General features: G+C 35.7%; 1 protein-coding gene and 1 long non-coding RNA gene across 2 annotated transcripts in view; one reads left to right on the forward strand and one right to left on the reverse strand.

Moving 5' to 3' along the window:
* Window positions 1–20,466, forward strand: part of Ptr (patched domain-containing protein) — an 88,029-nt gene that overhangs the window by 59,426 nt on the left and 8,137 nt on the right. The window contains exons 4-9 of the mRNA XM_074175646.1: window positions 2,251–2,432; window positions 4,954–5,141; window positions 7,355–7,513; window positions 8,305–8,505; window positions 8,569–8,700; window positions 17,363–17,669. Of these exons, the coding sequence (XP_074031747.1) occupies window positions 2,251–2,432; window positions 4,954–5,141; window positions 7,355–7,513; window positions 8,305–8,505; window positions 8,569–8,700; window positions 17,363–17,669 (1,169 nt within the window). The remainder of the gene's footprint in view (window positions 1–2,250; window positions 2,433–4,953; window positions 5,142–7,354; window positions 7,514–8,304; window positions 8,506–8,568; window positions 8,701–17,362; window positions 17,670–20,466) is intronic.
* Window positions 1–20,466, reverse strand: part of LOC141482424 (uncharacterized) — a 442,404-nt gene that overhangs the window by 38,973 nt on the left and 382,965 nt on the right. The window contains exon 4 of the long non-coding RNA XR_012465528.1: window positions 9,038–9,131. This is a non-coding gene — a long non-coding RNA (uncharacterized lncRNA). The remainder of the gene's footprint in view (window positions 1–9,037; window positions 9,132–20,466) is intronic.

Raw genomic sequence — 20,466 nt, forward strand, 5'->3', positions numbered from 1 at the left:
CTATCAATAAATTTAATGTATCTTCAATTTCTTCAAGAACTTCAATCATTATTTATCTTGTAATCTGGAAAAAAATTCTATGAATATTTTTCCCAATGTCGTTGGTTTTTGAGAGTAGATCAATGCCTTGACATATCACCAGATGACATAAATCTTGACCTTGTACTTGAGTGAAGATTCTCAACATCTCTATCTTCTTACACCATTTTTTTACTCCTTGTACTGTACATATTCTTTATGCTTTGTGCATTACTGATTATTTGAATCAGAATATCGATATGGTTACTGATTGAAATCAACTAATGTAACATCTACTATAAATTTAGATCATCTCAGTTATATCAAATCACACATGGAACTATGTACTATAGTTAATATAGAAGAATTATTGAAAAAAACTAACATTATTTTGAAAATGAAAGAGTGGATTCATAATATGCAGACATGGATGGAAAAATACTGAATCAATTTCACTCTTTTATATTTATATTACAGATAATAAACCTCCTCTCTTGTATTATTTTGTATCAAAGGAGCATACATAATGAGCTTGTTTCATCAAGTTGGGAATATATTATACTTATCGAGCCTAATCGGTCCTAATACCTCTTCATATTTGTAGAAAAAAGAAAAATTCGAGAAGCAAGAGTTTAAGTTAGCCGCGTGTCTACAGCGGTGTTACTAAGTGCTAATTATTTTAACGAAGTTATTAAACATTAGAAAGAGTACATTGTCTCATACATTCAAGAGAGATAGCTGACTGGGTGACAATATGGCTAATATATTATTATTAGTGGGTGGCATTAATGCATAATTGATTTATTTTATTGGGGTTCATGAGCCTTTGAGAACCATTAAATTTTATTTAGAACCATGGTTTTCCAGTACATTTTATTTCATATGGAGAATTTTTTCATGAATTCAAATGTTAACAGGTTCATATACACTTCCATTATTGAAATTTCTGTGATATCAACATGAAAATGTTTACTGCCGGAGATATTTCAAAAATAACGTTTTTATTGTGTTGTGTGTTATTTGGATCCCATGTATAATTAATTCTCCCTTCCAGTGCATTTCTTAAAATTTTTTCTTAGATTTAGTTGTCGGAAGTGAGCGTGATTATACTTTGAAGCTAATTATTTGTATTGTTTCTATTGGTCAATCGAACAAGAAGCGCGACTGGGCCCGTGACGTCACTATTTAGAGAGCTGAAACAAAGTAAACTATTTTTTAATTTGAAATTACTATCAAATCAACTGTTAACCAAAAATCATGAAACAAGCCCATTATTATGTCTATTTTATTGCCAAAGTTTTTGAATACAATAATTATCAAATAAATTCAATCAAATTTAAGTGTCATTCAAAAATTGTTTCAAAGTTTTGACATTAGTCACTTAGAACACCAACTATTCTACAATCACCAAGTGGAAAATGGAATAATCGAGTAATAAAAAAATATTATGAATATTTCTAATAGACACTATTCTAGCAGACAGGAATTTGGACTCCACTTCTTCCATCAATTTCGAAGATGATGGGTTAACAATAACAACTGAAGAGAAAGTGAATCATTGAATTAATTTTATTAAACCATAAAGCTGTATATGCTGAGGTTTCTTTAAGATAATGGTTGAATTATGTTTAACCAGAACTGTTATTAAATTCCAATACTACCTCTGTTCAAATAGGTATCATTTATGTCCTGTAATGAATTTTCAATGAAAAAATTCTCATGATAAAAGTAATGCATTTATGTTCGCCACGAAATATTCTTATAAAATTAAATTCTGTCCATGGTGATTCACCAATCTTCTATGATACCAATGAATATGTATGAATATATTGAAAATTTGTCTGGACTAGAAAATATATTCTGAACATTTTTTCGATGATTTTTGTAAAACTATCCAAAAAATGTTCAAGTTGAAGCCTCATGAACCGTGAATGTAGCAAATTGAAACATTTTTTGTTGGTGGAATAACAGAAAATGAAGTTTCTTTCCATTTTCAGAGACTCAATTTAAACCAAACAATTTAAACAAGTTTAACTGGGTAATTATAAACTCTTAATTGAAAAATAGAAAGACAATTGCTTCAAAAGCAAATAGATGAATATTTCCCAGATATCTGTTTTTTTTTCATTTGAATCTGAATTTCCATTCGTGTTTAGCTGTCACATATTCAAAGAAAAATAGTATTACTTGAAGAAAAATGTTGCCCATTCACCATTTCTTTATATTTTTCAGGTCGAAAGCAAGAATATTAACCTCACTTTTCCTCTCATGTTCAACCCAGTCACATGGGATGCTCATGCTTTTCCTGTATTTTTCGGTGGTACCGAAGTCAGCGAAGAAGGATTCATCATCAGCGTGCCATCATTGCAACTGGCGTATTTTGGAAACTCTGACACGAAAAAATTGGACAAATTGTGAGTATTCACATGAATGATTGTATGGAGAATTTCATTAATTTTGATAGTTTTCACTTGTCATCATACAAAAAAGTACCAAATTCTCGGAATACTACCATTTTTCTCAAAAAATATTCATTTTTCTATCTTGTCCCATTCAAAGTAGTCGTCTTCATACATCTGTTCAAAATCTGTTCAAAATCTGTTTTTCCGTTAATCAGCTGTCGCTCCCATACGAACGACAACTCTCAAAAGTTGAGAACTTGTGCGAGCTAAGGACTAACGAGGTCTTACCTTTTAACGTGTGATTCCTAACACGGTTGCAGAATCTTTCCAGCTTCAACCAGATAAATTCTCTCGAGAAAAATATCTGGTCGAGGCGGGAATCGAACCCACGATCTTCCGATCGTGAGTCGGGCGCACTACCAACGCGGCCAATTCCACAACTAATACATAATACACTTATGCCAGCGATTCAGTTTTCATCCCCTAAATTTTTGCAAAACGCCATCCTTTCCCGAGTTCCTTCAGTCTGGGTTAGATACAAAAGTCGCAGGGAGTCAAATCTGGTGAATACGGTGGCTGAGGCTGGTTTTCAGCCAAAAAATTACGAACAAGCAATGGCGAGTAAGCAGGTGCATAAGTCATGAGTTGTTTTTCCAGTATATCGGACGTTTTCTTCGTATTGCTCCTCGCAAGCGGCGCATTACTTCAAGATGATACTCTTTATTGACCGTACGACCATGTGACAAAAATCCTAATATACTATGCCATGGTAAAAGACGCTTCATGCGTCTGGTTGCGAAAATTTTCGAAACCTATTGCACGGGATGATCCAACCGATATGACAACATTCTCAGTAACTTCTCCCATAGTGATTCATCGATTTTCCATAACAATTTTCTTCACTTTCTCAACATTTCCATCGGTTGTTAATGTACTGGAGCATTCAGGAAAAGCTTCGTCAGTCACATCTTCACGACTTTTTGTGAAAAGCGTGTACCACTTTCCACTTGTAAACATTTTTCTGACTCAGAGTACAATCTGTCTTCCTGTCTGTCTTCCGACAGTCCAAGTCTCTGCATGTGATGATTCAAATGACAGTGACCTGTAAGAAGGCCTGTTAGACATCGTAGTTCATCCCTACTGTAGTCCAACAACTGTTTGGTATCAAGCTGCGAAGGGTGAATGAACGCCTTGGAGTGAGCCAATCCTGGAAGATTCTTCCAGAAGTCCATAACTCTTCCAGCCATCCAGATGTTAAGTGTTTGTTTGGCAAAGCCCAATGACAGTCATTGGCAAAGCCAATGACAGGTTCTGGTCCAATGAAGCCGCTTGCAGCACCCTCCTTTGCAAGAGAGTCAGCAGCTTCATTGCCTTCCAGGCCAGTATGGCCAGGAATCCAGACCAGAGACAATATGTTGTACCGCTTGACTGTCCGAGAATATTTTCATTGACTTGTGAGTGAGGTTGGATTTATCCAATCTCTCCGCACACAATTCAATAGCGTAAATTTCCGCTTGGAATACAGTCGCGTAAGTTCCTAGGCAGGAAGATAACTCTGTCCTGGGTCTACGACTGAAAACACCTGAACCAGAACCGGAAGGTGTTTTTGATCCATCTGTGAACCAACAACTATCTGTTCTTAATATTTCCTTCTCCCGCAGGATCCAGTCCTCTCTACTCGGGAATAGTACTTTATAAGGCAGTTCGTAGTTGACAGTTGGAAGCACAAAGTCAGAGGTCATTTCCAGAATGCTGTGACTTTCAATGTCAACCAACAGTCTGTTGCACTCTGCATTGAATTGATTTGTGCAATTGGCAATGTGCACAAGTTCTTATGTAGTCCATCTAGCCTCTCTCTCCAGAAAAATGTGGACAGGAGGTAGATCTAGAAGAATCTCCATGGCCGCTGACGGTGTGGTACTGATGGCACCACTGATAGCCAGACAAGCCTGTCTCTGTAAGCCAGAGAGTTTCGCTTGGGCAGTTTTCTGTAAAGCCTTCGGCCACCAAGCAATTGCACCATACGTGATCATTGGTCTGACAATCTTCACATAAATCCAATGGATTTGTTTGGGACCTAAACCCCAAGTTTTACCACAAATCCTTCGACATGTCCATAGAGACAGTCTGACTTTGTGTAAAACTTTTTCCAAGTGAGCATTCCAGGTGAGTCTTTTATCAAGGGCAATGCCAAGATATTCCACCTCCGTTCCAAATGACCACACCATTGAGAGAAAGTGGCGTTAGATCGTCCAATTTCCTTCTCTTGGTGAAGGGGATTAACACAGTTTTGCTGGGGTTGACAGACATCTGCTCCCTCAGGCACCAACTGTGAACAACGTCCAACGCGCTTTGGAGGATATTACAAGTTACTCTTCCCGACGTGGACCTTGCCAGGATAACATAGCCCACGAAATTTGAATAATCACCTTATTTTTTGAATAGCCTACGAGTGTACTTTTCAAGGTTATCATTTTTTAACAGTTACAATAGTCCAATTTGTATAATTATTACTTTATTTTGATATCAACAGGGGTGCAGCGTGGGAAGATGCATTCTTAGATCTTATCGAACAACTTCAAGACAAGGAAAACAAGTTTGAACATATACGAATAGCTAGATTCACATCTGGGACACTGGGACATGAATTGGAGAAAAATGCACAATCAGTTGTACCATACTTTGCTTCTACTTTCATTATAATGGCCGTTTTCTCTGTTGGTAAGTATAATTACCGTTAAATGTGTAATAAAAAGCTAAAATCTAATATTTTTCCCGTGTATAAGACACAATTTTTTTCTGTGACGGAAAAAACGACGATTTAATATTGAGAAAAACATATTATTACAATATGTTAAAGTCAGAAAATTATCGATGTGAAATTTGAATTTTTAAACAGGTAGGTTGTTGTACTTATAGCGTTGCTAGGAAACATAAAAATTATTGCCAGCTAAATCGCGGAAAATTTATGAAACTGACATTTTGTTACCTGTCATCAGAGATAAAATGTCAAACTTTCTTCCCGTCACAGAAAAAAAATTGTTTTTTCATGTGATGTGAGAGGTTTTTAAGGATTTAACCAGTGGCGTACGTACATCAAAGTGTACTAAATATTATGTACGCCACTCTTTTTCCTCAAAATGAAAACACTTTTTCCGTAATACCCATTTATTTTAGGGTAAATTTGCTCTCTTAACTTCTTTTTGTCCCACATGCGATTTTTATATGAAAAATATAAACGATTTTAATGCATGGTCAACGTATCAGCAAATATCTGTTTTTTCATCAATATTGTTTCTAAAATCGAGATTCATTTTTTTTTTGGTGAAGATGAAATAATTTTTTCGGTCCATGAATGGTTTCGTATAAAATGAATGAAAATGATTTATTACGCAATATGGATATGACATTTTAACAACTATGTTGTGAAGGAAACTATGGAGGTGACAAAATAATTGATGCTCACTTCAAATTTTGAATACGTAATACTTTTCAAACGATTAACTATTATGGGCAATTCCATGAATGCTGTTTGCCAATATGCAAAATATGCAAAAGCGCGTGTAATTCAAAAAGACACACCATACTGTACGAATATCGAAAACCAAGAAAGTGTTTTTAAATTCAGTTGAAGAAATCCCTGAAATGAGTACCAGAAAAATCAGTAACTATTTCTGGGTTGAAGAAAACTCACATGCCATCATGGAATCCCACTACCAAGAGCAATTTTCTCTAAATATATGTGGTGAACTTATTGGTTACTATTCGATTGGGCCTCAGGGATAATTGAACGAAAATAATTATCGCCATTTCTTTAACAGAGTTCACCAAACGTCACCATTTTAATCAGACATCGTATGTGGTTTATGCACGATAGTGCATCTGCCCTTTTCAATCTCTGTATACGGAATTTCCTGATCAACAGAAGCATGTTAGTTGATATGGCTCGCATGATCACAATCATGACCACCTGGATCTCCAGATCTGAACAGTCTTGGTTTTTACCTATAGGGACATCTCAAGATTCTGGAGACACAGTTTCGCTCATCTCCTGAAGACGCCAACTTGGTTCGTAAAAAACGCGTCAAGAATAGTATATTGCAGTTCTGGTGTTTGGAAAAAGTGCTGGTTGTGGATTCGTTCTACGCCTGATGTTCCAGTTTTACGTTTTTTTTTTAACAAAACACAAGAGCTACAGGAGAATCCTTTAGACATTCTAAGAGCGGTGCCTGTGCAAAAGTAGCGATTCACGTTGAATTTGAATCGCTGGCGATTGAATTTATTTGGAAAAATGTTCTCAGGAAGTTTATTCCACATATACGCAGTTCTACAGATAAAATAGTTCTTAAACAGTGGAGGTCGAGGTGTATTGAGTTGAACCTCAAAACGATGAGCAGCCACAGTCCATCGCGTATTTCTGATATGTACCGCTCTTGGTGTAATCAAATGTGCCAAGTCACCTCCCGTGAAAGTATATATAAAAGAGAGACAAATCTCCAGCCTTTCTTCGATGTTCCAGACTATCAAGGTTGCACGTTATGTTCGCATTTCCAATCAAGTGGATGGCTCTTTTCTGGAAGGAATCCATCAGCTTTGAAGTATGCTTAGGGGCGGAGCTCCGTACACGTGAATAATACTCCAAAGAAGGTCTGATCTGAACTTTATAAAGCATCAAAAGTTGCTGAAATGTGTATCGTTTTCTGGTTCGGAACAGTGTTCCAAGCTTTTGTGAAGCAGTCATTGCAATTCCAGCGATTTGATTGTGCCAAGACATATTGGTGTCTATTTTAACCCCCAACAGACTCATCGAAGCAAAAATTGGAATTGTCTGTCCTGCCATTATTATATCAAATTGGATTGATAACCACTTTAAAATTCGTATGATGATCTTTCGTCAGTATGTCATGGTCATACCAGATAATTTTATTTTTCAGTTACATGTATGATGTTCGACTGGGTACGATCGAAGCCATGGTTAGGACTGCTAGGTAACATAAGTGCCGCCATGGCTACACTCTGTGGTTTCGGATTCTGCATGTACGCTGGAGTTGACTTCATTGGTTTGAATTTAGCTGCTCCTTTTCTGATGATAGGTAAGTAGATAACCAACATTGGAAATTTAAAAAAATACTGAAGGCATTATTTCAACTAAATTCATATCTTATTGAAGATGTCAGGCCTTCAGGTGTAATCATTAACTCTATATGTTTGTTGATTTTTCTAGGCTTTGCTCATATCTTTGATGAAGCGGGGCAGATTTTTCGTGAAGTTTCTCTTTCAATATTTATGATGGAATTGGTCGATACTTGATGAAAATTAGGCGTGTCTTTACTAAAGCCATTGTATGGCGAAACACGTGTTGCGGTTTTGTGAAACTGTCTAGTGAAAATTTTACGATAAAGTGTTTTTGAATACTGTTACGTTTTTTCCCGTGGGTTAACCAATAATTCACTACGCTGAACAATTATCAAACTTAACTGTATTTTATTATAATACAACAAAATACTAACTGAAACTTCAACTATTGTTCAAATGTCCATCGCCTCATCAGATGGCTCCGCGTACCGCACTATCACTTCCACTTGACTGTCCCGATAGGCGAGTGGATGGCGCTTATATTTGGCAATCGAACGCTCTGGAGAATTCTTCGGAATTCTAACGAACATCGAACAGCCGCGAAACATCGGGAACATAATTCTCGAAGCAACACCACGTCTGGGACGCCCGCTAGCGCACGTCGAGTTAGGCGTGATCTTGGTTACGTCACAATTGAATTATGGCTACCAGCGGCGGCCGGCGTTACTTTCTTTAGGGCATGTTCTACAAAAATAAGTTATCTCAATATTGATTTTGGAACTTAATTCGATAATTGCTTGTTTCTCAGGAATTGGTATCGATGACACTTTCGTGATGTTAGCAGCCTGGAGGAGGACTTCAATAAAAACGCCTGTTCCTGAAAGGATGGCCCAGATGTTATCAGAAGCGGCTGTGTCTATCACAATTACATCTGTAACCGATTTCTTCAGTTTCTGGATTGGTATCTTTAGTCCCTTCCCATCGGTGACAATATTTTGCATTTATTCAGGTAAATATAGTGGGATGACACTTCTATTTCAAAAATGGAAATGAAAATATGATGGTTTTGTAGGAGCTGCAACTTGCCTCCTCTTCATATGGCATTTGACTTTCTTTGCTGCTTGTGTGGCCATCTCAGGCTACTGCGAAGAGAAGAATCTTCACTCAGTGTTTTGCTTCGAAGTCCAGCCTGTATCCAAATCAAGTGAGTATTATCTTACTCAAAAGAAGTATTTCAATAATCACTTAATATTATATAATGATACAATATATTGAACTAGCTCAACTGAAGTATAATAATTCTTGAAGGAGAATGAATCCTAGAAACTATAACGTAATATTTTTTTCGGTACATTTCTTCAATATATTTCATGGAATTCTATATTCCAAAAAGAATCATCATCATTATAAAATCAACTATGGCAGATGATAACAGTAGCTTCGACAACAAAGTCATCAATTGAATTGAAACATGATTTAGCTAATTACTCAAACTAAATCTAAGCACCACATACTAGAACTGAGAAATTCATAATACTCACTCTATTTTAAATGTTTTCCACCAGAATGTCCATGGAGGATATTAACTAACAATTCATCTGTCTAGATATCTTTACGACATCTGGATACTCTGATCTAAAACAAACATAAATGTCTCATACTGTTTCCGTGTGATATGAATTGGGAAACTTTTTTATACCTTATGAAATGTATTTATGCTCGAGTTTCTCAAAATACAGCGAAGTTGAATCTACGTTTCACACGGTGTTCTCCGGGACAAAATTCAGACTTTCAATTCGATAGAAATAAGCGACATTTGAATCATTGTATAGTCCGGTCAATTTAAACATTCAAAGCTACCTATATTCCCATCAAGCTGAGAATTAGCAAGATTGTTTAAAATATAATTTTCAGCAAAACGGTGAGTTTTATCATAAAAATACTTCAGACAAAAATTGTAGATTATACATGAAAATGTATCAATACTTTTTTTCCTACGAGTCACTGTTTTTGAGATATAACGATTCAAAAAATTGTTAAAGTTGTAATCGTCATAATATGCACACGTTTCCACGCCACCTATGAGCTACTGTACTTAGCGCGTTTTTTTAACGTGATTCCCCAGTAGTCTAATTACGCGGGTCAATACCCGAAAAAGATGTTGATGAGCAGCAACTGAGGTTGGAGGAAGACAAGGTAACTGTACTCGTTTTTTATTTTTGGTATTTTTAACGAAACATGCATATCTATACTTATCTGAACAGGTAGTTTTCTTAGGAACCCCGTACATAGAAAGAAGAAAGCGAATGCCGTTAGTGATAATTTCTCGTCGAGTTGAATTACTATTTTTAAAAACGTCGGCACATTGAACTGAATTTTGTTTTTCAAACATTTTGAAAACTGTTATTTCACCCCTCCTGTAAAATGCAGATGTCGTAGCCAGTTATTGCGTGTAAAAATAGTACATGATTTTGACACTTTGCAAAAGTAGATAAAATTTTTTATGAATATATGTTGAGCATTTCTTGGTTTCAAGAAGAAAATAGATTTTTCAGTTGGAGTTCGAGCAGTGCGTAATACGAGTAAATCTACGTCTTCAAACAACAATAGCTGTATTTGTCATATTGAATTGCTCTATTGCTGTTTCAATTATCAATACATCAGCATCATTATTAGCTTGTTTTACCAATATATTTTCAGCAGTATTTTTTTTTCAACATTGAAATGAACCGAGATTTGTTGTATTTGTAAGAAATTTTTGTTGACTGGTTGGAACTATCATATTTTCATCAAATAAAATATCAATTCATGTAGATGTTGCTAAAGTATATGTATATATGTATATTTTATAAGTGTTACGATATATACGAAGTTACGATGGCCGATAGAAAAATATTTTAACACACATTATGGCAATTACAACTTTTACAACTTTTTGAATCGTTATATCCCAAAAACGGTGGCTCGTAGAAAAAAGTATTGATACATTTTTTGTAGATAATTTTATGATCTACAATTTTATCTGAAGTATTTTTATGATAAAACTTACCGTTTTGCTGAAAACCGCGAAAACCTTTGACCTTGAATAAACTTTTTTCCATACAGGGGAAGACGGGGAACTTTCAAATTTTATTTTTATTTGTATTTCAAACAATCCTACTGATTTTCAGCTTGGTGAGAATTTAGGTAGCTTTACTCTAATTTTTTGGTCTAATTTGACCGGACTAGTACTTTCGCCAACGTAACACAAGTCGATGAATTCCGTCAGCATAAACATAGTAGCTCGGGATTCGATGAAGTTGAAGAAGGCCGTTTTCCCTGGTCCTGATTGGCAAATATTTAACCAGCGAGAAAGTTATCAAAGTGCTTGGAAAATGGTGATCGGTTAGCGACAGGTCTGGGGAGTATGATAAGTGAGACAGAAGAAGCTCAATTCGTTTCATTGTTGAACAGCGATTCTGGAAAAGTGCGGAAGAGCTGCTGCTGATGCAATTTCTAGCATATTCCTTCGAATTCCTCATAATAGGACTCTGCTGTGATCATATGGCGAAAATTATAGTGAATCTCACCAGCCGCTGACCACCATACAGTAACCAAACTTTTTTTGGTGTGTTTTCCCTTTGGGAAATGCCTGGGTGGCTCTTCGCTGTCCAATTACTGTCCTGAACGTCTCCTGTTGTAATAGTGGATCCGCTTTCCGCAAAAGCAATAAAGACAGAACTCGAAACGCGACAACTTCTGTCTGTCTTTCAAATCGAGGGGCACTAATTTTTCGGGGCGTTCTGATCTTCCAATACGTTTTGAACCATCAAAAACTGCATGGGAGCTGACGTCTAGTTCTTCCGCCATTCCATGCACCGTTTATGATGGGTCAGTCTCCGTCAGAGTCCTTAAATCCTCGTTCTGTATTACTGTAGGTCGACGACTTATGGTCTCATATTCGAGTCAAAAATCTCCGGAACGGAATTTCGCAAACCAAAGTCGAACAGTGAGTTCATCTACAAATGCTCGGATGCCGGGATGTTCCGGCAAACAACCAATAAACAACCTCATAAAAAACTCTAAAATCAAAGTATCCAATAACCCCATCAGCTTATAGAAACACTCGCCTTAATCAATATTGCATAACGCGAATAATCTCTACAGCGGGTACACTGACTCTTTGTCGGATTCGAGACAGTTTACGGAAATTTCGAACTTTCTTCTCTTCCGTCCTTGTGAGGTTATGTCATCACCTCGCAGCTGAAGTTCGAGAAGAGAAAGAAGAAAGGTAGACGGCTTGGTCAGTGGGTGCCGGCCGGTTTGTCGGTGTGGAAACTGTGTCGCAATGAACAATAATGTATGAGCATTCTATACATTTCTGTTTCATATATTTTTTTTAATTAATCCAATGGCCACTGACACGGGATCTGTGCTACATTTACATAATTAAACAAAATAATTTCTAACGTGTTCGGGTTTTAAATTACATCAGAGTTATTTTAGTTTGAATAATGAGGCAAATATTTTTCTATATCAACAGAAAAATGTATTTTCTCATGTTCAACAGTCCATTAGTCGTGAGATTGAAGGTTAACGACGTGAGCATATTTTAAATCATTCAAGCAAGTAATGGCCAGCAGAATAGTATAATTTTTCATGACATTTTAGAAATTATTCTGAATGAGATTTAATTGTGAAGGATATCTCAAATCAGACCAATACCAATCAATTTCATAACAAGACGTAAATCTCAGATAGTTAAAAATGAATTTGAAAAACAACCGTGGATGGGACTTGACACTACTACACAAAACTGACTTACAAATTGGTGTGACATATGAAGCTATTTTGAGTTTCTCACTACTCTTACTTTTTCATTAGGTGAAAAATGGATTTCTTCGTTCTATCACAAATTTCTGTTGGAATACATTCTTTTCTAATTTTCTATTCCACATTTTTATTCTAACTTTTTGATAAAAACTATATATTTCAACGATTACGTATGACGTTTGAGAACATTTTTCAAATGGGTGAAATAATTGAAACACAGCTGTAAACTTATGAAATGCTCATCTGTAATTAGCCTGGAAGTCAGTAAGTTAGGAATCTGATCAATTTTTTTGTTCGGAGGTATGAGTTATGGATTATTTTGTCTACTTACTCAAGAAAAAGTGGTCATATAATTGACGCTTTTTCCAATATTTATCTCAACTAGTGTTCTTGAGAATGAAATTTGTCATAAATCATAGAATCGTGTCATATGAAACAGAATACTATACTCTCACTCTGACTCATAATATAAATAACTGTGAAAATCCCAAATGAGGAGAATATTTCAAATGAAAGAAATTATATAAATTTCACAACAAAAAGCAAGCTGAATGAATCAATAGTAGAAAAACAACAAATCCATATCATCGAGGTAATGCCAAAATAATTTGAAGTAAAAGTGTCCGGGAAGCTCTATGAAGTTTTCATTCATTTTGCTATAGTTCTTCATCAGCTAATCATTTGTTAGGTTTTCCATATTATCTAGGATCCCGCTGCAGAATCACTACGTTTATAGCGTAGTTAACCAAACTCAGATTTTTACATACATTTGTGAATAGGAGAATACATTTACGACAGGGTGCCAGTCAAAATGTGGCCGCAAATATTTTTAATATGAAAATATGAAATAAAAAAAATTGGAAGTAACGGAGAATTATCTTCAAAATCGGTTTTTCATTGTCAAACATATATGAAAAAATTCAGGTGAATTTCCAGCTAGGTTAGGTGTAACACAAGGATCAATGATTTACCGTCAGTTCTGAAATATATAGATTATCTTCTTTTTGCTGATGATTTTAAACTCTTGAAATCAGTCCAAACAGTCCGAAATTTCACATTAGCAAAAGGATAATAATAACATTTCAGAATGGAGTTTGAAGAATGAATATAAGAGTTTCACAGAATCTGCTTCAGAACCATTTCTCAAGCTGCAATCGATCCTTCCAAATGATGAACGGTTTCGTAGAGGAATTAACCCGGCTCCACTCAATGAAATATTTTAGTAGCTTGATTTTTTCAAATAAAAATATTGGCGGCCACTTTTATAAATGTATCTATAAATTTGAGTTTGATTAACTACGCTATGAACGTAGTGATTTTGCTGCGGGATCCTGTACTGATACGTTGATATTTGTTTCGATATTCATTCGAGTATTTTCATGATATAAAACAAAATGGATCAATCACGTATTTGTTAATTTCTACTTGGTTATCACTTTTCAAAGTAATGTCAGACATTTAAAAGAATCTAATTAAAAAAAGTTTTTTCACAATTATTTATTTTATTTATAAGTTAAATGTATAAGTACGAGTGACTGATTGATTAGACTCTTCAGAGCTTTATATATTTGAAAAATACCACTTTTTATTGCGATTTTCGAGATGAATGAAGTAAAAAATGACATAAAATTAAAAAAAGTAAGAATTGAAGATAAAATTCGAAATTATTTGCTTAAAAACTAAGCAACGTTCGTCTTTGTTTGTCATTGAATCACTTTTTTGACAAAATTACCATAAATGACGTTATAGTGCCACAAAGTTGAATTAAGAGAAAATGTCTGCTATGAAATGACAGACATTTGGCAGACGCTTGTATTGAAAAAAGCATTTCCTATTTTATCAAATGGTATAAAAATATGGCGCCGTATACTGTAATTTCGTTTGTTAGCCGGTTTGCTTGTAGTATCTATTTTTGATTTTTGAAGTTCTTTTCATCCATTCATTTAGACGTTATATAATAATATTCCAGAAAAATTAAAAATAAATCAAAAAACAAAAAAATTCGAATCAGAATTTAAAAAGTTTTTGCTTTCTTCTTCTATCTGATGGAAATTCTAATCTCCATGTTACATTTTTTGATTTCGATCATTAATAAACATTAATCAACTATATGTGCCATACACTTCATTGATCAATTAGTATTCAAATCATTTATTCAGTTACTATTTTAATTTTATCCCGACTATAAAAATTATCAGTAAATATTAATAAACATTATTATTATTATACTTCAGATGCAGATCATTTCGGAACACGCGGTTTTGTTTACCTGACCAAAATTTGTTTTTCCATCGACTTGACGAATTACATAATGGGATCACGTAAAATGCAAATTCTAACCTAGCAATTCACTTTCTCTCCTCTCGTGTACGTGACACTATCGACGGTTTTTCAAATGCCTTTAACAATGAAGCTAGTTTTTTTTATTTGGCGTCAAGTTCTGAATTATTGTATTGCTAAAATGGACAATGAAAAGTGTCCATTGAAATATCTGAAGTAAAACTAATCGTTTTTAACTCGAAGTTAAGATAAGATAAGTTTTGTTGTGAGATTATTGTTTGAAAATAACTTCCACTTCAATAGAGAATTGAAAACTGCATAAAGTGGAAGATAAATCAGTAAAAGGAAGTAAATGATAGAGGGAAAAAGTAGAAAAAGTCAAAGGTTTTGTTAATTGGAAAATGAATATTGAAAACATTCTCAAAAACAGCCCAAGAAGAAGGGTGATTTACTTCCTTTTCAGTGTAATGAAAATATTCTAAGTATTCGGAAAGTTTCACTGAATTAACACAATGCTAATGACTCACGGTAAAGGCTTAATCACCAAAGAATATGATTATGATCACAATGAAGAAACCAACGAATGAAACATTAAATGATATCCATTGCATTTACGTTTCGTGATACTGAACTGTGATTTATCATCGACAAAAATCTATGCATCATTATTACATTAGCTGAATGAATGAATATATAAGAAATGTTGACAGTGGCATATGATGATTGTACTCTGAATCAGAAAAATGAATGTAGTCAACGCCGATCCAGATTTACTCAAAAGTATCATAAGTGGTGACGAATCATTGATATATTGATATGACTTCCAATCCAAAGTCTAATCGTCTTAATGAAAGAGCCCGGACAGCCAAGACCAAAAAGAGCATGCCAAGTCCGATCAAATGTCAAGGTTTCGCTCACTGTTTTCTTTGATTATTATCGGAATTAGTGCATTAGGAGTTTTTACCACATGGTCCAACAGCCAATAGCAGAAGCAATACGAAGAAAACGTCCGGTATTGCGGTAAAACAATTCATGGCTTTTGCATCATGATAACACATGGCCAAAAACAACACTATAATCATGCCTCAGCCAATATATTCGCCAGATTCTTCCCTATTACCAAGATTGAAGAGACGGCGTTCTGTGACGATTGTGGAGATAAACACTAAATTGCTGAAAGAGCTCAAGAACATACCAAAAAGTGTATATCAGAACTATTCCGAGGATTGGAAAAAAAGCTGGTAGAAGTGGAAGGGACTACTCTTGAGAAAAATGAAAGTTCATCTTATGTTTCGAACAGAGTAGTGAAGGAGCGAGTTGGTACTTTAGCAGAACAAGTTGAACAGTCGATCACTTAACTTCCACCTGGTTAACCGGCAGCAACTTCAAATATAAAATTAATAAATTCTGTAAAAAAATAGCGAGTGCCTTACAAAACCAGCACATCGAAATTACCGCCAACGAAAAAAAAATTAAGGTAATAGGTGCATGGTTTGTGTATTTAATCTTCCACAATCACGGACAATTACGCAACTGAAATTTCATTAGCGATTTAAATACTTTACAACTTTATTATCCTTCACGGAATCAATAGTTATCTCCAAGAAAGGATCGAATTGATATCAGTATTCAATCAGCTGATTTATTGTGGAATTGGCCGCGGTGGTAGTGCGCCCATCTCACGATCGGAAGATCGTGGGTTCGATTCCTGCCTTGACCAGATATTCTTCTCGAGAGAATTTATCGGGTTGAAGCGGGGATGATTCTGCAACCGTGTTAGGAATCACACGTTAAAAGGTAAGACCTCGTTAGTCCTTAGCTCGCACAAGTTTCTCAACTTCTGAGAGTTGTCGTTCGTATGGGGGCGACAACTGATTAACGGAAAAACAGATTTTTTTTAAACAGATTCATCGTATGATTCAACATTTCTGTTTAATTCCTAGCTACAGGTAGTGCATACCTTACGCTTCTTCATTGCAGAACAAACAATGTTGGATTACTAATTGGAAACTACCCCGAAAATTATGTGAATATTTCCGGCAATGCCTATATTGATGCTTCGTAATTTTTGTAGCACTGATAAATATCTACTTCTATTTATTCTCTTCAAGAGTAGGCTGGATGACACAGACCTCTATATGATTCAGTCACAAATCGTAGTGATTACGTAACCAATAAGTTAGAAACAACTTTTGAGTCTGAAATAGAAGATCTTTTGAAAGCTTATCATGAGAATAACGTTGAAAGTACAGCCGTCTTCAATTCTTGCACGAGTTGAATTTTGTATACTATCAAACGAAGATCCTTATTAAGTCAAGTTGTTACATACTACTTAAAGCAAACTTTCGAGAACAGCTCAAACGAGAAATCTAGCCCGTACCATGTACTCTCGGCTACTGACGCTATATTTTCTTAACTACATGCTCACTCACGAAAAACAATGTTGATTTTTTGTAATACAGATCAATTATTCAGGCCCTTCAGGCCCTTCATTATTGTATATTTTGAAGTCGAGAAAGATAGAACTAGAGCATTTGGTGTAAAATGAATCCAAAATTAGCACTGCTCTCAAATATCCGAACTGCAACCTATTTCCGACTCTCATTTCACCCAACCACGTTGGCGTCCTCAGGAGATGAAGTAGACAGTTAGAAAAGTGAAATTCTGGTGTTTGAAGACAGTAACTCGTTTTTGAGCTATGAACTTGTAAAAATATTTGTATATTATACTTTCGTAGATATTTTCTAGACTCATTTACATCTCTCTACTTTCAGAAGACAGATGCTTCCTTTATCGCTGGTTTTGTAGCGGTGGAGTGGATCCCACCGACATGGACAATCCGCAAGACAATAAAGAACACGGAATGATGGTATTTTTCCGGGACTATCTCGGAGCTGTGCTCAACAACGGTTGTGTCAAGTTCATCGTCATTATTGTCTTCGCAGTTTACTTACTTGGAGCAGGCTATGGCATTACTCAAATAGAAGAAGGCTTAGAGAGAAGAAAAGTGGCCAAAAACGATTCTTATGCCATCGAGTTTTTCGACAGAGAAGATGATTATTACAGAGAGTTTCCCTACAGGTAGGAACATTGAATATACATAAATAACTCTCAGGATACAGACTTCCAAGATTGAAGTTTTTACCTAGACTTGAACGTAAGAATGATGGTAGAAGAACTGCAATGAAGCTTCTAGACATTCAAGTCCAAGAGACATAAACGAACTAGAAGCATATCACTTTATGTTTTTGTTGATGCATGGTAATCGTCTGACATTTCTTATGAATTTCTGGAAAATATTGTAGCCTTATACTTGCATTGAACTCATTTCATCTTTTTCCCTTTACTAGTGTTGGAAATATTGGTAAGGATTTACGGTTTCTGGTTCTGGGTGTGTAGAAATGTTCGATGGACTTCAATTCACCTTCATTATATAAAAAATACAAGAATATAACACATCGACAATTACAAAAAACAATATCCATGAAATTTCTCTACAATGTTTCATAACTGATATTGCTCTTTCAAATTTCTACATGATGTGCCAAAATGAATAAATTGCAACACTAGTTTGTACAGGTGTCATTAAAATGGCCTAAGCCCTGAAAATATTCTTAGCCGATTTTTGCTATGTTGAAACGTTTTCTCGATTCTTTTTTTTCGAACAGTCTTTTCATGAACCGCCTGCTCTTTCTGGGATATTGCCCTAAAACTCTTCTTCTTTTTTTGTATCAACCAATTTCCTAATGTGGTCCCATACCTTTCAGATGGTTCAGGGATGATATATGTAGACAATGGTCTCGGTTCTGTTCTAAACACATTTCAGTTTCTCTGTATCTTGGCACCAAGTAGAGAAATAATTCATTGCCAGTTCACCAATACGTCGTTTCAGTTAGGAACATTACTCCACTCATTTTGATAACTTCAGGTATCGTCCCTGGCTCTTTCGCGGATTGGGTAAACTCACGACCGTCAGGAGGATCATATTCTTATAAGTAGTAATGTAGATTTCTATCACACAATGTATTCTAGCTTAGATATGACTACCTACCAGATCAAAAATGTATATTTTACTCACCCATGTTCGATTTCAGCTCCGTTTAAGCACCACAGGTGTTTGTGTTTGGCCCGAATTAGGGCTACTAGTACTTCTTCTATTGTTCATTCTAGATGATGGTTCCATGTCAACCCAGGTATCCAATGTAACTGTCATACATTCAACCTCCCTCGTCAACAATATATCTTCACTCGAAGTCTTGAAATGTTTCAGTTTCCCTATCTTGATCCTTCCGGTGAATGCTAAGACTGTGGTTGATTTGCATGTTCTGTTATTTTTATTTGATCCTCTATGTTCTGCTTTTTCGCGACCCGACGTTGTTCTGTTTTCATTGATATATCTGCCCTGAATGACATATTTTCCCTGTAGTCATTGATTTGTCCCTGATGTAGTAGTTTTTCTAGTTTGATCAATTAAGTTGAATCCACTACGGTGCAGCCATTAACTGCCGACATCACTTCCTCTTCGATGGTGAATTTTTGACCCCTGAGCCATTTTTCAAGTTTGAGAACCCGAGAAGAGTCCGAGGGGGCTAAATCTGGTGAATATGGTGTATGAGGTAGCAATTCAAACTTTAATTCGTTAATTATGAGCTGATGCAATGTCTTGATGAAACAACACTTTTACTTAGCCAAATGCGACCGTTTTTGCTTGATTTTTTGACTAAACCGTTGCAATAAGTTTGTACGATACTCGTTGTTGATAGTTTTACTTTTTTTAAGATAGTCAATGAAAATTATCCCACGTGCATCCCAAAAAACCGTTGCCATGACGTTGCCTGCGGATGACATGGTCTTCGCCTTCATTAGAGCCTGTTTTTCCTTTCGAGTATCCTTTTTTCATTGTTTTTTGTCTCGGGTGTGAAGTGATGGATCCATGTTTCATCCATGGTTATGAAACAACGCAAGAATTCTGCTTTGTTACTTTGAAACTCCGCTAAACACACAATTGAAATGTCTTCACGACACTGTTTTTGCTCGAGTGTGAGCAAACGCGGCACCCATCTTGCACACAGCTTCCTCATGTTCAACTTTTCAGGTGATATAATATAATGTACTCCACTTTTTGAAACGCCTACCAAGTCTGCTAACTCGCACATTTTCAGTCGACGATCATTCAGTATCGCTTTGTGGATTTTCTTCACCGTCTCTGGAGACGTCACGTCATTTGGTCGACCACTGCGATGCTCGTGTTGGCGGCTCGTACGGCCTCTACCCAATATTTTACTGTTGTAAACGAAGGAGCAGACCCACCCAAAGTTTACTTCAGTTCAGCTTTTATATTGGTTAATCTGAGGCCTTTCAAATGAAAGTATTGTACCACATAACGATGACCAATTTTCTCCATTTTCACAAATTCACCAAAAACGTTCGCTATTAATGGCTGCCAAACAAATAGTGAACAGCGCAGCGCCTTCAAACTCAAAACATTGTGTACTTTCTAATATTCTATTCTTCAAACAACTACCGTCATCTCTAAGTCATGTCAGTTACTTCTGGGACCACCCTGGTATTCAACCAAGCTTTCTCAAAATTATAATCGCTCTGAGAATAGGAGGGGAATTATCGTTCAAATAGTACTAAATTGTTTTCGATGAATATTTTGAACATTAATTCGAAACGTACGTGCCCAATTTATTTGATTGATTTCTAATTCGGAAGTCACAACGAAAAATTATTCAAATCAATTCAATTATTTGGTACCACAAAGGACCCGAAAAATTGCACAGTAAATTAGCGCACCAGTTTCGAAATTGATAGTGGAAGCGAGAAAAACTTGAATGAATATCTGACATACATAAAAACATAAGTAAATTGATTT

The sequence above is a fragment of the Leptinotarsa decemlineata genome, unplaced genomic scaffold, assembly GCF_025532065.1.
Source record: "Leptinotarsa decemlineata unplaced genomic scaffold, Ldec_3_MD MMD2_tig00001064_RagTag_RagTag, whole genome shotgun sequence".
Lineage (NCBI taxonomy): Eukaryota > Metazoa > Arthropoda > Insecta > Coleoptera > Chrysomelidae > Leptinotarsa > Leptinotarsa decemlineata.